General features: G+C 39.2%; 1 protein-coding gene across 3 annotated transcripts in view; it reads left to right on the forward strand.

Moving 5' to 3' along the window:
* The window catches only part of LGSN (lengsin, lens protein with glutamine synthetase domain), an 81,933-nt gene that overhangs the window by 32,147 nt on the left and 32,059 nt on the right, over nt 1-17,727 (forward strand). The window contains exon 1 of one of the 3 annotated variants that reach the window (XM_014831371.3): nt 5,415-5,696. The exons of the other annotated variants lie outside the window; for them this stretch is intronic. Within the exon in view, the coding sequence (XP_014686857.2) occupies nt 5,553-5,696 (144 nt within the window). The 5' untranslated portion in view covers nt 5,415-5,552. Of the gene's footprint in view, nt 1-5,414; nt 5,697-17,727 lie in introns of those variants that run through there. 3 annotated transcript variants of the gene reach the window in all.

Here is a 17,727-nt window from a genome sequence, read left to right on the forward strand (position 1 = left end):
TGTTGTTTTAAGACACTAAGTTTGTGGTAATTTGCTAAAGCAGCAAGAGGAAACTGAGACAGGTACTAAGTGGCAGAGCCATCATTTGCTTAAATCTGACTCCCTATTTAGCTATTCCGACTGAAATATGCTCGTGGCTCCAAGACGCATGTCTGCTCCATTTTCACATCTTGGAAGTCGGGATGCGTCTCAACATCAATCACATCTTACAGCGGCTGTCAGTCAGGCAGCAAAGGGGCTGTAGTGGCCTTGTCACTCCTGTGGGAACCTGAGGGCATCATCAATAAAACTTGGGTCTTGACTATTCGAAAGAAAATGCCAGAGAAAATAGTGGGGCTCTATTAAAACAATTTTATTTTGAAATAATTTCAGACTTTCAGAAAAATAGTACAAAGAATTTCCATATAACCTTGACCCTAATTCCACAAAGGTTAACATTTTATCATATGTGTTTTACCATTCTATCTCTATGTCATATATATGTATATAATTTAGAGATAATTTCTGTTGTTTAGAGATAATATATATAATACATTTTTTTCCAAACAATTCGAGGCTAAACTGCAGACGCTACATGATGCTCTTTATATCTCAATAATCCTCAGCGTGTACATCCTAAAAACAAGGTCATTCTCTTACACAACTATACGATAACTACCACAATAAGTCAACTAGCATTGATAAAATACTCTAAAGACGTTCATATTTTTCAATTGTTCCCTGATGTCCTTTACAGCAAAAGAAAGCATAATCTGGTTCAGGATCCAAGCCCGTGTCACATATTGTACTTAATGGTATTGTCTCTCGTCTCCTTAGTTTGCTCTAATCTGAAAAATTCTTTAGTCTTTCCTTGTCGTCCATAACCTGGCATTTTTGAAGATTACAGGCCAGTTACTTTGTAGAATGTACCTTAATTTGAGTTAGTTCTGATGTTTCTTCATGATTAGATTCAGGCTATACATTTTCTTTCTGGGCAGGAACATCACAGATATTTCTCCTCAGTGTATCACAGGAGTTACACGACGTCATTTTGTGTCATTACTGATGTTAACATTGATCATGTAGTTAAGGTGCTGTCACCAGGCCCCTCCACTATTTTCCCCTTTGTAATTAACACGTATCACGGAGGAAGAAATTTTGTGATGATGTAAATATCCACTCTCATTGTAATTTCTCCACAGAGCAGTCTTCTAAACCATCAGAACAAATCGTTGTGGGGAAGAGGTGTGGAGGGCGGTGGGTCACGTGTGGTTGCTACCCTCTTGGAATAGGAGTGGAAGGCACGCCAGCCCTGCGTCAGCTCAGGTCTGTGCACAGCTCGTGCCAAGGGCGTTTGGATCTCTGGTGGATTATTTCATGAACTGCTGCATCACCAATGCAGTTGATGGAAAAGAGGCTGATATTATGTAGAGAAAAACTAAAACATGGAAATTGGTGAGTCTAAGCCCAAAAGTAAAAGTGGACTTTGAATGTAGAGAATTTGCAGGAAAAAACATAACCAATTGGTTTGTCTTGTGTTTTCCTTTTGGTGTATGCACAGAAGAGATGTATAATAAAACTCTGTATAGAAATAAAATCCAAAAGAGCTCTTTTTTTTTCTTTTTTTAAGAGGATCCATCCTGAGCTTTTTGTTGTCGTTGTTGTTGTTGAGAAAGACTGACCCTGAGCTGACATCTGTTGCCCATCTTCCTCTTTTTGTTTTCTCCCCAGAGCCCCAGTACATAGTTGTATATCCTAGTTGTAGGTCATTCTAGCTCTTCCATGTGGGACGCCGCCACAGCATGGCCTGATGAGCAGTGTGTAGGTCCAGGTCCAGGATCTGAACTGGTGAACCCTGGGCCGCAGAAGCAGAATGTGCAAACCTAACCACTTGGCCATGGGGCCAGCCCTGAAAAGAGCTCTTTTAATGTGTGTAAATAAATATTTTTAGTGTTAGAAGGCCTTCTGTCATTGTTTAATTGGCAGAGGTTGCCTTTCTTTCTTTTTTTCTGGTGGGGAATATTGGCCCTGAGCTAACATCTGTGCCAATCTTCCTCTATTTTTTTGTATATGGGACACCATAATGGCATGGCTTGATAAGTGGTGTGTACCTCCATCCCCCAGGATCTGAACCAGCAAACCCTGGGCCACTGAAACAGAGTGTGCGAACTTAACCACTACGCCATGGGGCTGGCCCCTTTTTTTCTTTTCCTTCTTATTAGTACATAGGGTATGTTTTGTAATTCATGGTGCCTTAGATACCATATAGCAGAAGCTGTGAAATTACAAGATCCTGTGCTTATCTAGTGTTTCTATTTAATTCTTACTGTTATTCCTCTCTCTGTTATATTCTTATATGTCCTAAAAGAAACTCAGGTGAAAATAACTTACATTTTACCATCAGCATGAGGAGCTCTAGTTAAAACTGTGAAGTAGGGTCAATTATTTGCTATACTCAACCTGAATTTACCCTGGGTCGTGCCCAACCATTTCTCTGACTTCTCTGTTTATCACTTACTCCCCAACACTTGAGATAAAACTGCTCTTAGGAAAAAAAACCTGATCAACTCATTTAAAGTGAGTTAGGTTAGGAGAAGACAGTGCCTCTCTCAGCATATTTGCCTTTTTGTGGGGACAGAGCCCTCGGTCAGCTTGACCAAAGACGTGAAGCCTCACTGAAGACTTTCTCACGTCTTGGTGGGTATTATTTTCAGAGAGCTGGGAAGATTTTCCTGATTTTGCCACATAGTCAACTGCCTACTCTGCCTGGGACTGAGGGCTGCCTTCCTGGAGTCCCCTAGATGTGGTGACCCCAGAGGGCTCTGTTGTAGTCACAGCAGCTCTTTTGCACAATAAATGTCCCAGGAGTAGTAGCATAACCATAGACTTTCAGTCTAAGACTTGCCTATCCATCTTCATGAGTTACACACACGTGGAGCCAACACCTCAAGGAGATGCAAGCTGAAGAAGATTCTGCGGACATCAGTGACCACAGACAGCTTAGGGTACAGGACTTTGTCATGAAAAATGGAAAGATTTGGGAATACTGTATTTACTCCGCAAAAGGAAAGATTAAGAGAAAAATGTGTTTGGTGCTATAAAAATATGAACTAGGAATAAGCAATTCTTTAACAAAACTACTCTTGGGCCTCTATTTTCCTCGCACCACCACCATCACCCTGGACATGAGAAATTTCATTGCTCAATTACAGCAACTTAAAAGGACCAAAAGTCATCAGCCTTGGATCATAGCAACATAAATCATTCCATATTTGGCTAACACGTCTTTACACTAATAAAACATGCATGGTTTTGAATGCTGGTTCTCATTTACAGGTGAATGTAGAAAAAACTTTAGTGACTACTTAGGCAGCTGCAGTGAACAGAGAATTATTGCTTCCTTCCCTTTTTGGCTCTTTTAAGTTCTCAGGAGGTACAGCAGAAAAATCAACACCAGATGGCTTTAAAGGAGATTACATTGATTTTTTATTTATGCCTTATTTCTAAAAAGAATTTAAGGTAGCTCGAAGTCTCAAATCATTTCCAGAGTAGAAACTTCTCATTGTTCTGGATACGAGTCTCCTTAGGGGGAAATGTCATTTCCATTGATTTACAAATCAAATCTCTTGGTTCAGTGGTTTACAGATGTTGTTTGATCTTGTACGACAAGGCCTTGTATGACTTTAATTGCTGTGTCAGGGACCCACCTTAGATCTGCTCCAAAGCATCTAGAAATGGGAAATTATTGGAAGAAAAGCATCCAAGGTATGTTCTCTAATTTCTTAGATAAGTCGGATAGAGATGCGCCCATTTGTAGCTTAACAACTTGCACTGTTGAAAGAGAACAACACATTGATGGAATTGAAGAGAATGAACTAACATTGTTTTTTTAAGGAAGATTAGCCCTGAGCTAACATCTGCCACCAATCCTCCTCTTGTGCTGAGTAAGATTGGCCCTGAGCTAACATCTGTGCCCATCTTCCTCTATTTATTTTATATGTGGGACGCTGCCACAGCATGGCTTGATAAGTGGTGTGTAAGTCCGCACCTGGGATCTGAACCGGCAAACCCTGGGCTGCCTAAGCAGAGTGTACAAACCTTACCACTGTGCCACTTGGTCAGCCCCCAAACTAACATTTTTTGAGAAACTGGCTAGGCGGTCCACTCTGACAGAACCCATCTATTTGTCTCATATTTTCTTTCTGATGTATGCACAAAAATTATGTGTGATAAAAATCTGTCTCACAAGCAGGCCCAGCTGTGTAATTTGCAGGGCTCAATGAAAAATGAAAATGCAGGCTCAAAAAGCAGGAAGAATGCTTTTCCCTCTTTCCCAGGTTTCTTTTTCTACCTGTCATAGTCTTGTGCATTTTCTATTTAGTAACTTGCTCCCTGTGGTATGGCGTGTCTTTCAGGGCAAGTGAAAACTGTCACAGGAGCCCAGGGCCCTGCCCTGTGACCTGACAAGCAGGGCACTTGTGTCTGACCCCAAACCATACCCGGGCCCCAGTGTGGGGCGGAGGACATTTGGACACAGACGTAGACATGTACAGGGGAAGAGTATGTGAAGAGACACAGGGACAGTGTGTGTGAAGATGGAAGATTGGGGTGATGCATCTACAAGGCAAGGAAGGCCAGCGACTGGGGCAAACCACCAGAAGCCAGGGAAAGGCAAGCAAGTTCCCCTACAGGTTTCAGGGGGGAGCGTGGGCTGCAGACTCCTTGAGTTTGCATTTCTAGGCTCCAAAACTGAGACCATAAATTTCTCTTGTTTTAAGTCATGCAATTTGTGGTTCTTCGTCATAGCAGCTCTAGGAAAGGAGTACACCATGTGACAGAGGATGTACCACTTATTTGTTTAATTTCTGCCTGCCCCTACCAGGCTCTAAGTTCCACGAGGAAAGGGACGCGATGTATTTCATTTACTTTTGTACCCCAAGTACTTAGAACCCTGTCTGGCACTCAATTTACATTTGCTGAAAGAATGTAGGGATAAAATACTTTATTTTTCCCCATTCTTTTCTTTGCAGCTATTCATTCTTTCTAAAGGTAAATCCAAGTCCAAGATCAGTGAGGTAGGAAAAAATTTCAATAATTGTAAAGAGTACAGCAGAAAATTTCACTTTGAATGGTTCCCTAAAAAGTACTCTTTCGTAGAGACTAATTCTCTGGCAGGGAGGGTCTTAAACATCTCTGAGCATATCCAGAGAGGCACTGTGACAGGGATGGAGCCACTGCCTCTCCAGGAGACCCGGCTGGGTGCGCAGGATTAGGTTGCCCTGTGTGTGTGCCAGCCTCCTGCCTGTTGCTTGTGTAACGCACGGAAAGCGACAGCGAGGTCTGGCCGGATTGCCCCATTTCCTTCCCCTTTGCTGCGCTGACCTCTGAGGTGACCGAGCAGAACCTCTGCTCGCCTCCAGAGCTGCTGTCTCACTTCCAGCCAGGAAAACATTCAGTGACAAATCTCATCATCCTGGAAAATAAAATAAACCCGGGCTTCAAAGGCCACAGAGACTTCCAGCATTTAAATCCTAACGTGGCGTCTGAGTTTAGAGCCCTGCACTCAGGGTCCCATGTCCTCAGCTTCAGCGTTATGGGGACAAGCAGAGTGGGCTGTATGTGCTCAAAAGAGAGAAGAAAATTTCACGCATCTTCTGCCTTCTCTGGACCACCGGATGTGCCTCCTGAGCAGCTTGGAGCAAACTCTACTTATTGAGGTCAGACTAGGGCTTTTTTTTTAAGTTAAAAAAAAGTATCCATAGTCCCATTAATTCTCATCCTTATCTAATTCAACCGCCTCATCTGGCCAGCTCATGTGAGGAGAAAATATTCTGTCCCTTCGTTTAGATGAACAATTTTATATGACTCACGAATAAAACATTTTTAAGATTAATGATCTTAGTGAAGTCCTTCAGATAAGGCATAGCATAATACTCTAAAATAGAAAGAACGAAAACAAAGAATGTGTTCGCGCATAAAAATCCCTTCTAATACGTGAGTGGTGGAAAGTCCCGTGTTTCATGATTCATTAGCCTGTTTGATCTCAATGTTATACAACAGTCTTATTGCAAAAACAAGACTGTGTGGATGTTGCCACCTACTGTTTGCCTGGAAGCATCCTGGTATAATTCACTGTATGTGACAATACGCTCCTCTCTAACTGCAATTCTTTTCCTGTGAGGGCCATTTTTGTCTCAATTCCTTCTTCTTTCAAATTTGTTTGCTTACTTACTCTTAAGTGCTTTACCTAAAAGGTCATGACGAGGAATTCTTCCACCGATATATTGGAAAATCCTGATGAAGTGACCTATTTTTCCTTCAATCTTCTCCAATATGTTGAAATCAGTTTCAGGTTTGAAAAGACATACAGTATGTGTAATTGAAGCTCCATTTTAAAAGTACGTTTGTCTCCAATCAGATTTAGAGGTCAAGATTACTGGATTGCGGTTAATTTTAAGATTCAAATTCAAGATATTTATAAGACAAATGTCTGCTTTTTTTCCCTCTGTAAATATATCTAGGCGTCGGTGACTGAGCGTCACGTTATTTTTCTTAGGATAAAATACCAATTACTTTACTTACCAACTGGTCTCCTGAATTGTTTACTTTGTAGTTCTGAGATGTGCATGTGGCACTATTTTAAGTATGCTGTTGATTCAAACTAGAAATAAAATAAAATTTGTAAAATCTTCACAACCATATTTTAGGCTAGTTTAAGTGCATTGAGACAATCTGTGATCTGCAGACAAATAACTATGGCTAGACCCAGTAACAATTATAATTAAAATCTGTGAAATGTTTCACAGCTTATAGATTCCTTTGTATATTTTAGTGAATGTGGTCCCAGTAACAATACTGTGAAGTAATTAGTGCAGTAATCGTTTCTATACTACAGAGAAGGAAAGTGCGACGGAAAGAAATCAAGGTACTTGTTGAATATGACACCAAAGCGACTCTGCAAATGCAGTGATCTTAACTGCAAAGCTTACTCACTTTTATTATTCCCTACGAGTTAATTAACTTACATGATAGTTACTCAACTCTTTTTCAACTTTTGTTTGTTGAGTGAATAATTTTAAAGTGTTTAAAAATAATCAGGTCATTCACCTCTAAATCTTTGGGCAGGTCTCTAACAACTGAAATTCACTGAAATGTATTCTCATTCTCAGAAGCCGAGTGGACAAACAGGTTCCCAAATGCTGGCTTCTCTGAGCGTGTCCTGAATAAATGGTTTAGTAAAGAGCAGGGACTTTAAAATGGTATAAAGTACTACTTTTCATTACTATCACTATTTCTATTACTGCTAACAAATTACCACAAACCCAGAGGCTTAAAATAACACAAATTTATGATATCTCAGCTTCTGTAGGTCAGACATCATGTCATGACATGATTAGTTCTGTGCTCGAGGTGTCCTGAGTCGGAAACGAGGTGTGGGCCAGGCTGAGTTCTTGTGTGGAGACCCTGGGGTACAGTCCACTGGTAAACTTATTCAGGGTGTGGGCAGAAGTGAGCTGCGGTTTTCACTGTAAGACTGAGGTGCCCATTCCCTTGCTGGCTCTTGACTGGGGGCCCTTCTCAGTTCCCAGAGGTCACGTTTCCTGTTCTCCATCTTCAAAGTCAGTAATGGGAAAGTTTTCCCTTGTGGAACCCCTCTCATGCTTTGACTCTAACTTCCCTGTCCATGACTTCTGGGCACAGATTCAAAGTGATGAGGTCAGGTACTCCTGGATGGCTTCTCTTCCTTAAAACCAAGTGATTTGGGACCTGAATTACATCACAAAATCCCTTCACACAACACCTAGAAGAGTGTTGGACTGAATAACTGGGGGAAGGTGTGTGTATGCCAAGGGCTGGCACTTTGGGGGCCTTCTTAGAATTCTGCTGGCCATGCTTGTCATCTGGGCAGCTACAGGCCTTTTCTAATTTGGCCCCTAGACTCCATTCTCTGCCTTAATACTCCCATAAATTCACATTACAAATTGGGCCCTCAATCAATCTTTCTAAAGCCCAGTTCTGATTAAATTTAACATTTTGCTTCAGTCGAAAACAACAAAATGCTCAATGTTTGGAAGACCTCTCAGGTAGGAAGTTCTCTGAAAACCAAGATCTGAACTCTCTGTTTCTGTCTACCTCCCTTCATGCCTCGCTAGATTGAGAATCAGCCTGTGTCCTGTGCACAGCGAGCTCAGAGCTTTGGCTTCCCCTCTCTTCCTCACCCTCATCTTCAAAAGGACAAACCCCAAATTCTGTTTCAAGGCTGCATTCCAACGGTGACTCCTCCAAACAGCTTTGTATTAACCTGCTTCCCCTGTCAGTGCTTTTGTCTTATTTTGTTTTAAAAATCTGTGTGTCTAGTGTAGTTGGCACTCCCCCTTGGGTTAGGTAATTAAGAGAAGCCTGGGTGCTCCACCGAATGGCAGATTCTTCTAGGCCAGATCTGGATTTGGTTCATCCTTGTTTCTCTACAACCCTTGAGAATACCTTGAAGAGATTATATGTCCCAGAATATTTGTTGAGCCATTAACTAAAAATCAAAATAGAAACCCGAACGTGCCAAGAGTTCACAGGTCTTCATGTTGAATGCATAATTGCATTTCCACATCCTTTGCAGTTGAGGGTGATAGTCTTTTTCAAGGTCATTGACTCCAGAGCTTCAGTCATTAAGTTAGAGCATCTTCTTATGGCTTAGCCAATATTGGATGACCAACTCATTTATGTTTTCTTCTATGATAAATAAATATTTTTGTTTGTTTTTTATTTCTTGGAGAAAAATGTTTTCTGCTCACATTTACCAAAACTTTCAAAAGCTGGAGACAGACTTAGGCTTCTTATTTTCTCATTCACAAAGTTACCTTTTTTCTATTATTAGGAATATTTCCTTACAAGTTTTTCCCGACTAGTGGACTCTGCTGTATGATTCATGTATGACTCAACAATTATTCTGGATTTTTAATGAGTTGTCATTTATTTAAGCAGGCTTCGGAAACAGGATTACTCATTGTGAGGTTCAGCTTGTACATTTCCAGATAGTGACTGAAAAGAACAGAACAGATATTTACTTGGGAACTTTCTGAATCTTCACAGGGCTTTGGCCTTAGTATCTAATTTTATTTCACGAAGCATGTGTCTTTTTGCTGTGAAAACAGTACCTTATCTTAGAGACTCCTCTAGCCTTTAGGGCATACTGGAATAAGTCATTTCAGAAGAAAGTGAATGAATGAAAAAGTAGATGAACTTTTGGAATAATGATGGATTATAAAATAAACTGAAGCAGAGAAGGAATGGGCTTTAAAATTACATGTCTGAACAATAATCAAAACCTCGTAACTTAACTAAAGACCACAAAGGAGGCCCGAGAGAACACTCTGAATTGTAAAGATGTCCATTTTCCCCAAATATTCTAGAAATTGATGCAAATTCAAAGTATCAAATAGGTTTTGTTTTGCTTTAAGAAGACTGGCTTTGAAAGTTATCTGTAAGGGAAAAGCCACAAAACTATTCAACAAACTTTTAAAAAGAAACAATGAAGGAAGATTTGCCGCCTGGATATCTAAACTATACTTTAAATTTTTGGTAAATAAAATAGTGCAGTATTAGTATTCGAGTCAACAAATAAGTCAACAGGTTGAAATATGGAATTCAGAAACAGACCATTTATTTTGGAACTTCCGTTTATGAAAAGGATGGTCTTTCATTAAGTGGGGGAAATAATTAAGTAAAAGATTTTGGGCCTGAGATTGCTAGTTGGCTCGTTCTTCTCGGCTTCCGTAGTTACAGAACCTTGATTTCCAGGTGGGAATATGGTTGCCCACAGTAGTGACAATACTTCCCAACCTCCCTTGCAGAAAGGTGGCCCTGTGATTAATTCCAGATCAATGAGATGTAAGCATGGGGGTTGTGCTGTGATGTTAAAGGGAAGGGCGTGACCACCCTTACCCTTCATCCTTCCTGCTGGCTGAGACAAGGACACAGTATCTGCTGTCTTAAAGCAGTCCTGGGCCCTGTGGAAAAAGCAGCCGTGTGGTTGGTGGAGTGATAAGGTAGAAGGAACAGGGATCCCTCACACTACGAGCCCTGGCTTGCCTATTCTTTAAATATTATTTTTGGAGGAAAATAAAATTCTATTTTGTTTAAGCTTCTATTATTTTGGATTTTCTGTTATCCCTAGATGAACTCCTTCCTAGCTAACACTGATGTAAGGCTACTGGTTATGCATTTAAAAAAATAAATTTAAAGTTTACAAAAAAATAAAAAGAGAAGAAATAAAAAAGAAACTACCTTATGAAAACCTGTTAGAGAGGACAGAAAGAATCCCCAAGCTGACGGCATATATTTCTGAGCCTAGGTTTCATCTCTCCACTGCTAACATAATAATTCTTTAAAGGGATGTCCGTTTATTTTTGTGGGATAATGGTGTTGGTTCATTTGTAAGTTTCTTGATTAGGACCTAGAATATATTTTCCCATAGAAATAAAGTTATGGATGATGCTTGGTTCCCTAGGAGCCAGTGCTACAGAGGACAATGGTAGGTTCTGACGAACATACAGAACTTTGAATCAGAATATTGCTTTTCCAGTCCCCTATTTTTCTAATACAATCACATTGTTAAGTTTACAGTATTATACGTGTTTATGTTATCATGAATATAAATGCTATTTATTGCTCAGCCAAATATTATACTCTGATTATTTTCCCTTTACTACCAGTTTTTGTTTCCCTTGGGGTTAATGCCAGTTTTCTTGATTTGCTTGTCTTTCTATGTACTATTCATCAATTTGACCCTAAATTCTCAATCAGTCATCTAAATATCTTCTTAATATTTTCAGACTCACCAGCTATTCTTACAAGGCTCATCAGTTTGAAGAACGTCTCCCAGGCCTTCAGATCTGCTTTGGCCTGGAATGGTTTCCCTGTGGGCCTTGGGTACAGTTGTCCTCCTGGGATTTCTCTTCACCTTGCCTATGAGTAGGATCCCTTGTTTCTTGAACTATGTTCTTATTTTTTTGTTTGCTTTCATTGCGTTGGAGCACATGCTCTACTAGCTTCCTGAGAGAAGGATGATAATAAAGGATGCCATATTGTTTGAATATCTTAGTATATCATCTAACTTTCTGGATGGTTTGACTGGGTAGATGATTTTAGACTGCTTTCCCTCAGAATTTCAAAAGCACCGTTCTATTTTCTTCTACATTATAGCTTTGCTGTTGAGAGGTCCAAGCCACTCTGACTCTTAATCCTTTCTTTGTGACTGTATTCATTTCCTACTGCTGTGTACCAAATTACCACAAATTTAGAGACTTAAAATAATATCTATTAGGGGCCGGCCTGGTGGTGCAGTGGCTAAGTGTTCACGTTCCGCCTTGGTGGCCTGGGGTCTGCCGGTCAGGATCCCAGGTGCGGCCATGGCACTGCTCATCAAACCATGGCACGGCAGGCGTCCCACATATAAAAAAGCAGAGGAAGGTGGGCACGGATGTTAGCTCAGGGCTAGTCTTCCTCAGCAAAAAGAGGAGGATTGGCAGATGTTAGCTCAGGGCTGATCTTCCTCAAAAAAAAAAAAAAAAAAAGAAAAAGAAAAACATCATACCTATTAATTATCTCACAGTTGTGTAAGTCAGAAGTCAGAATGAGTTTGACTGGACTCTCTGCTTTTAGGGTCCCAAAAGGCCAAATCAATGTCTCAGCCAGGCTGGGCCCTCATGTGAAGCCTTTGGGGAATTCATTTCCGAGCTCTTTCTAAATTTGGCCCAATTTGGCCTTCATTTGTGAGATTCAGGGCCCCACTCTCTTGCTACTGGTCAGCTGGGGGCTGCTCACATTGTTTGTCACGTGACCTCCTCTATCTTCAAGCCAGCAATGGTGCACTGGATCCTTCTCGTGCTTTCCATTTCTGACTTTTCCTTCTGCCGCCAGCCAGAGAAAACACTCAGCTTTTAAAGGGCTGCCGGGATTAGATTAGACGCACCTCCACTATCCCAGTATCTTAAAATCTGTGATTCAGGATTTTCATTGCATTAACAAAATCCCTTCATAGCAGTACCTAGATTTGTGTTTGATTGAATAACCAGAGAATGGAAATCTGGGGGGGCCCATCTTTAGAATTCTGCATACCACAGTAACCGTGTGTACTTTGCAAAAGAGCCCTCCCCCTCCTGGAAATTCTGATTCTCTCCTCTGCTGCTTTTTCAGGGAATACTCTCCTCCCTTGTTTATGGTCATCTGCCAGTTCCAAGTCACTACTGCCAGAGCCAAGCTTTCCGTTACAGATTCCATGGCGAGTGACAGGGTCATTTGTAAATCGAGGAATTGTGAGCTGGGTAATCCATTTTGGGACATAAGCGTTTATTTAAGTTATATACTTTTGACTGTTGTTTTTTATAAACATAAAATTCAAAGTGATATGAACTGTTAAATGCCAGGTCATATCTCAGACTGATTAAAGTAAGTAGAAAATAATAAATATGTAACTGAATGCTTAACCTTTTTATAGAGATTCAGGTTAAAATGTGAATAAGACAATTAAAATTGTCAGTGTTCATAATGAGTTAGCTTACAGACCGTTTTCTTTCAACTGTTCCATTGGCATGACGTCATAATTAACACGTTAATTTATTATATTTCCAACTATGATATGAATAGGCAAGGCATTATTACAATTAAAGTATAAGAAATTTGAAGCCTTTTATATTAAATGAATCTTATTATATTATCAAAATCAAGATGTGAATCTGAAAAGGCCTCTTATATGTTTGAGAGAGCAATATTTTGATCAAACTAGGAAAAACTTTCAGCTCAAAAGAAGGCTGAATAAGCCTGAGAGGATGGCGGCGGGAGAGATGAACTCGTTTGTTAATGTCGCTGTGAGAAGCACGCGAGGTGAAGGACGGATTCCTGCCGATTGGCGCAATCAGGCTGATAGAGGCCTACACCAGGATCTGGGAGGCGAGTATTGTATCTATTCTCAGTGTGTGGTTGCTTCTGATCTATGTAAAAAAAAGACAGTATTAATTCCTGTTATTTCTCGAGTGATATTTTAAAAATCTGATTATCAAACTTCCCTGTATACGATAATACTTTAATGCCTTTAATGAGATCTCATGGACCAGAATAAAATGAAATTATTGAGCGATTTTCTCTTCAGTATTTCTTGGCCACTGACATTCAAGTTCAATTGGTTGAATTAAAAAAATACATATACTTTATTACATATACATATACCTATGTATATACATACGCATAAGGTCTAATATTTATTTCTTAGACATATTCACATGAGACAGAATAACAGGAGAAAATTAAACAAAGCTTTATAACGTGTATACACGGGAGAGACTCAGGAAAACTGAACAGCTTGCCAAAATGGCGGAGCTTCTCATCTTAAATACCATCTTCAGCTACAAAGGGGGATGTTGGCAGTGGGGGGAGTCAGTTATGAGAGATTACCAGAAAAGCACAGTAAACAAGAGTAAGGTTATCATGCAGATTTAAGTCCTTGCCTTCTGCATTGATAAGAGTTTCTAGAGATAAGGTCATCGCCCCTTCTTCCTGGTATAGAGAGGGAGACACCTTTACAGATAGAGGTTTCCCTTATAAATGTAAATATCTCTTACAAAGGGTAACTTCTGCTTTTCAGAGTTTCTCTCATGTCTGCAGTTTTTCAAAGTAATCAGACCAAAATCCTCATGCCAAAGAGGCATACTTGGGATGGCCAATCCCAATCCCCCACAGTACAGTTGGAGAATTGATTTGTATTGCACCAGTTTTCTCCACTGATGTCCTTTTTCTGTTTCAGATCCCACCTTCATTTAGGAATGCTGTCATTTCTTATCATTGCAGATCGTGTGTAGAGTTACACAGAGAAACTTCACCCTTCTTGCCTGGGCTAGTCATGCTAGGTGCTTGGCTGGAATTAATTTATAAAGTCAATTTCCTGTTATGACAGTTACAGTGTGGGAGTGAAGGGGGCACGTACAACTTGGAAAACCACAGGGGGCATAAATAAGTGTAGGAGACTGCCGGTGGGTCTCCCTTTCATTCATATCTCACAGAATCACAGAATATTAGAATTAGGAGGAACCTGAGAGATCATTTGGTCCCAAACCTCATCTTGCCCCTAAGAGAACCGAGATCAAGAAAATTACATGATGTGCCTTTGAGGAATGAGGTTTTGTCCAGAGCTCAAGTCTTTAAGCTGTTGGCTGTTTCACGATAGCAGCAGTTTTCAGTGTGGTCTGGGGACCCCAAGACAGTTTGACGAGACTGTGAGGTCAAAATTGTTTTCATAATAATACTGAGATGTTATTTGCCTTTTTCTCTTTCCTTCTTTCATGAGCGTACAATGGAGTTTTCTGGAGGCTGCATGACATGTGGTATTCTAACAGGATAAATGCTAAAGCAGACATGAGATTCCAGTGGTTCTGTTATTAAGCTAGATATTAAAAAGATTTGCAAAAATTTAGTAATACTTGTATTATACTTTTTAATGTTTTTGAAAATATAGTCATTTTTCTTAAAAAATATGTTATTTATAATAATGTACTATTTTCATTATCATTCTATTTTTAAATATGGCAAATATTGATTGACATAACCCACACAAATGAAAGGTTTTGGGGTTCTCAATAATTTTTAAGCACCCTCCCAGTAATTAGAATGATGTCCCTAGTAAGAGAAGGAAGCAAGGACAACAGCAACTATCAGATCAGTTAAATTAACAGTGTTATGAAAATGTATTCTGTGTCACTCCTTATCTTTTCCTAAATATAGCTCTGGCTGTTTCAGATAATTTTTAACTCATTATATGTGATTGCAAGCTCCTTATGTGCCTTGGAACTCAGAATTTCATGCTTCCACATTCACGATTGACTTCATTTAACTTTATGAAGTTTGTGCTAAATATATGAATGCTTGTGGATATATGCCAATAATTGAAAATGCTAGATTAAAACGCTTTGAACCCGTTTTTTATCGTATCAGTACTACATAATTGTCTTTGACTTTTTTCAGGGGCATTGTTTTCTACATGTTGCTTAATTAGGTTTATAGAAGGGGCAGATGACAGAAGAAATTCCCTTTCCAGAGCAAATGAAAAGGACAAAAAATCTCTCGTGTTCTGTCCCCACCCATGTGTATTTGTGCTCATCCATGAATTCAATGATCCTCTATTCAGCTGCACCCAAACTATATTTTTATAATGATGGGTTTTAAATCTCAATCCTGTAAACAGATCTACTGTTTCCCTAGAAAATGAGCTGTTTGAGGCAGAGCTGGGAAGAGGTGGGGCCTGGGTGAATGGAGGGGCTTCCAGGAACTTTGGTGATCAGGGGTTCGAGAGCTACGGGGAAAGTCCCAGTATTACTCTTTACAACTTTTGCGCCACATTCTCTTTGGTGAAGAGTGTCCCTGGCAGTCTTCTGGTTGTCTGTGTCATAATTGGATGCACATGTAAGAGGAGCAAACCCATGCAGCTTCTAGAACAACCACAAATCTGGAGAAAGATAAAGTGGAAGCATCCTTCTGTCACTGTTGTCCTGGTCTTGTGCTGGCCCGAAACCACGTTCCGGTGACTGACGGAAGTGGTGAGACAAACTATTCTCTGGCCTCATCTATTCTTTTCACAAATCAGTTCTCCCTTAGTCCCATTCGGTGTGTTCACTTATTTCTTTGGGAAGGCAAGAACTTTGTGTCTCATACATTGTTTTGTTACATATAACCTAGATAAACAGGATATAAAACCAGAATCCTTGTGATACAATTTACTGCTGCTGTTTCTCCAACAGGGAAAGAAGAGGGTTAATCTTTTCCTTAATTTGCATCTTTCGCTCCTCTAATCCCGTTAAATAATTCATCAGAAGGCAGTAACTTAGTGGTAAACAACATACTGTTTCCCCCTGTTGGTAGTTAGTAAACTTTGGTTTCTGCAATCTGTTCTCATAAAATGAATCCCAGCATTCCTTTAATCATTTTAGTCACTCTTCTCTGGATCCGTTCAACTAGATTACATCTTTCTGGCAAGAGAAGTCCCTGGGTTGAACAGTCTTCCTGTGTGCTGTCTCAGAGACTGCTAGGCAGACTTGAATCTTCCACTCATGGCTCAACAGCTACGATCACTCTGACTGATACAGCCCTCTGAACGTAGGAGGCATTGAACAAATGCTTGTGAATGAAAAGTGTTGAATATCGACATACTGACAATTTATTATTTTTTCCCATTTATCTCCTAAGACCTTTACTAACATTTGATTTCATGAAAACTGATTTTAAGTAGCAGTAAGACTTTTAATGGATCTCATACTAATATCATGGATTTGATTACATACCATATGTCCAAACACAACAAGTGATTATGGTGGCTGCCCGCATAGTTAGCCTGTGATGCAGCTATTAGCCATGTGTGTACTGGTCTGGCAATATGGATAAAGGAATGAATGAATGAACCAGCAAAGCACCAAGAATTTTCCAGTAAGACATAAAATATATGTATATGTATATAAATATGTATAAGTAAAATAATTGACTCTCTTATTCATGCAACTTGTTTATTCTTCAATACTTTCTAGTTTGAGTGAAGTTTAATATTTTATAAATTCTTAATATAATAAAATTCCCTCATTAAAATTACAATTCTTCCAGAAAATTTATTTGATTTCTTGGACCTTAAATAGTACGTTTTTCAATCAATATTTTAAAAAACAAATCATAAATCAATCTGAGGAGAAAGATGTATATGCTTCATAAAAGACGCAAAGCATATCAGAAGAAAGAAAACTGCATTAAGCAAATAGCATTTATTCTTGCTTTTGCTGACTCTAAACAGAGTATGAGGCAATCTCCCAAGTAAGAATTCTACCAGGAATACAGACCTTGACGAAAGGCGATTTTTGAAAAGTAAAATTATTTTTGTTCATGTGTTTTCTCTAAATGTTTTACATTTAGTTTCAAAATGGCATATAATATGTATAGGATATATTATTACATACTTTCTTTTTATATAACAAAATGAAAACAAAGTCTCTTAAGGGATATTGTGAAGTATAAATGTGTATATTTGTTGATCAAATCCTCTCTATCAGGGGTTGGCAAACTGGCCACTGGCTGTTTTTGTAAATAAAGTTTCATTGAAACCCGACTGTGGTCATTTGTTTACATATTGTCTACGACTGCTGTCATCCTATAACAGCAAAGTTAAATACTCAAGATACAGACCTTGAGGCCCACAAAACTTAAAATGCTTACTGTCTGGGCTATACAAAAAAAAGCTTGTTGATCCCCGTTATTGGTTAAGAACCCAGGTTTATTCTTTAAATTCACATGTGCACGTTAATTATCTTTAAATGGTTTCTTTTAAGCATTCCTTTGCCCTCAAGGATTTTTTTTTCTCTTTACAAAATTGAAAAAAAAATTAAATTAGCAATTTCTGAAAAAGGAGAGACACAAATATGTGAAATATATCTTCATTTCAAATTCTCTACAAATGCCATTAAAATTGTTTTCCTTTTTTCTCAAAAGATCAACTGTCTATGGATGGGAGAACCATCTATTTCTTCCATCTGAAGTCTTCAGTATTTAGGAATGATAAATATATGATAGCAAACATCACTCCTAAAAACTAAAAATCACTGGTGCCCTCCTAAAACAGACTGATAATCTGATTTTTGCTGCAAGTCATCAAATAAACTTCCTACTCAGATCAGGCAATTTTAGGCTAAGAAATGATATCAATAGAGTTTCCATTAATTGTGTGTC

The sequence above is a fragment of the Equus asinus genome, chromosome 8, assembly GCF_041296235.1.
Source record: "Equus asinus isolate D_3611 breed Donkey chromosome 8, EquAss-T2T_v2, whole genome shotgun sequence".
NCBI classification, from domain to species: domain Eukaryota; kingdom Metazoa; phylum Chordata; class Mammalia; order Perissodactyla; family Equidae; genus Equus; species Equus asinus.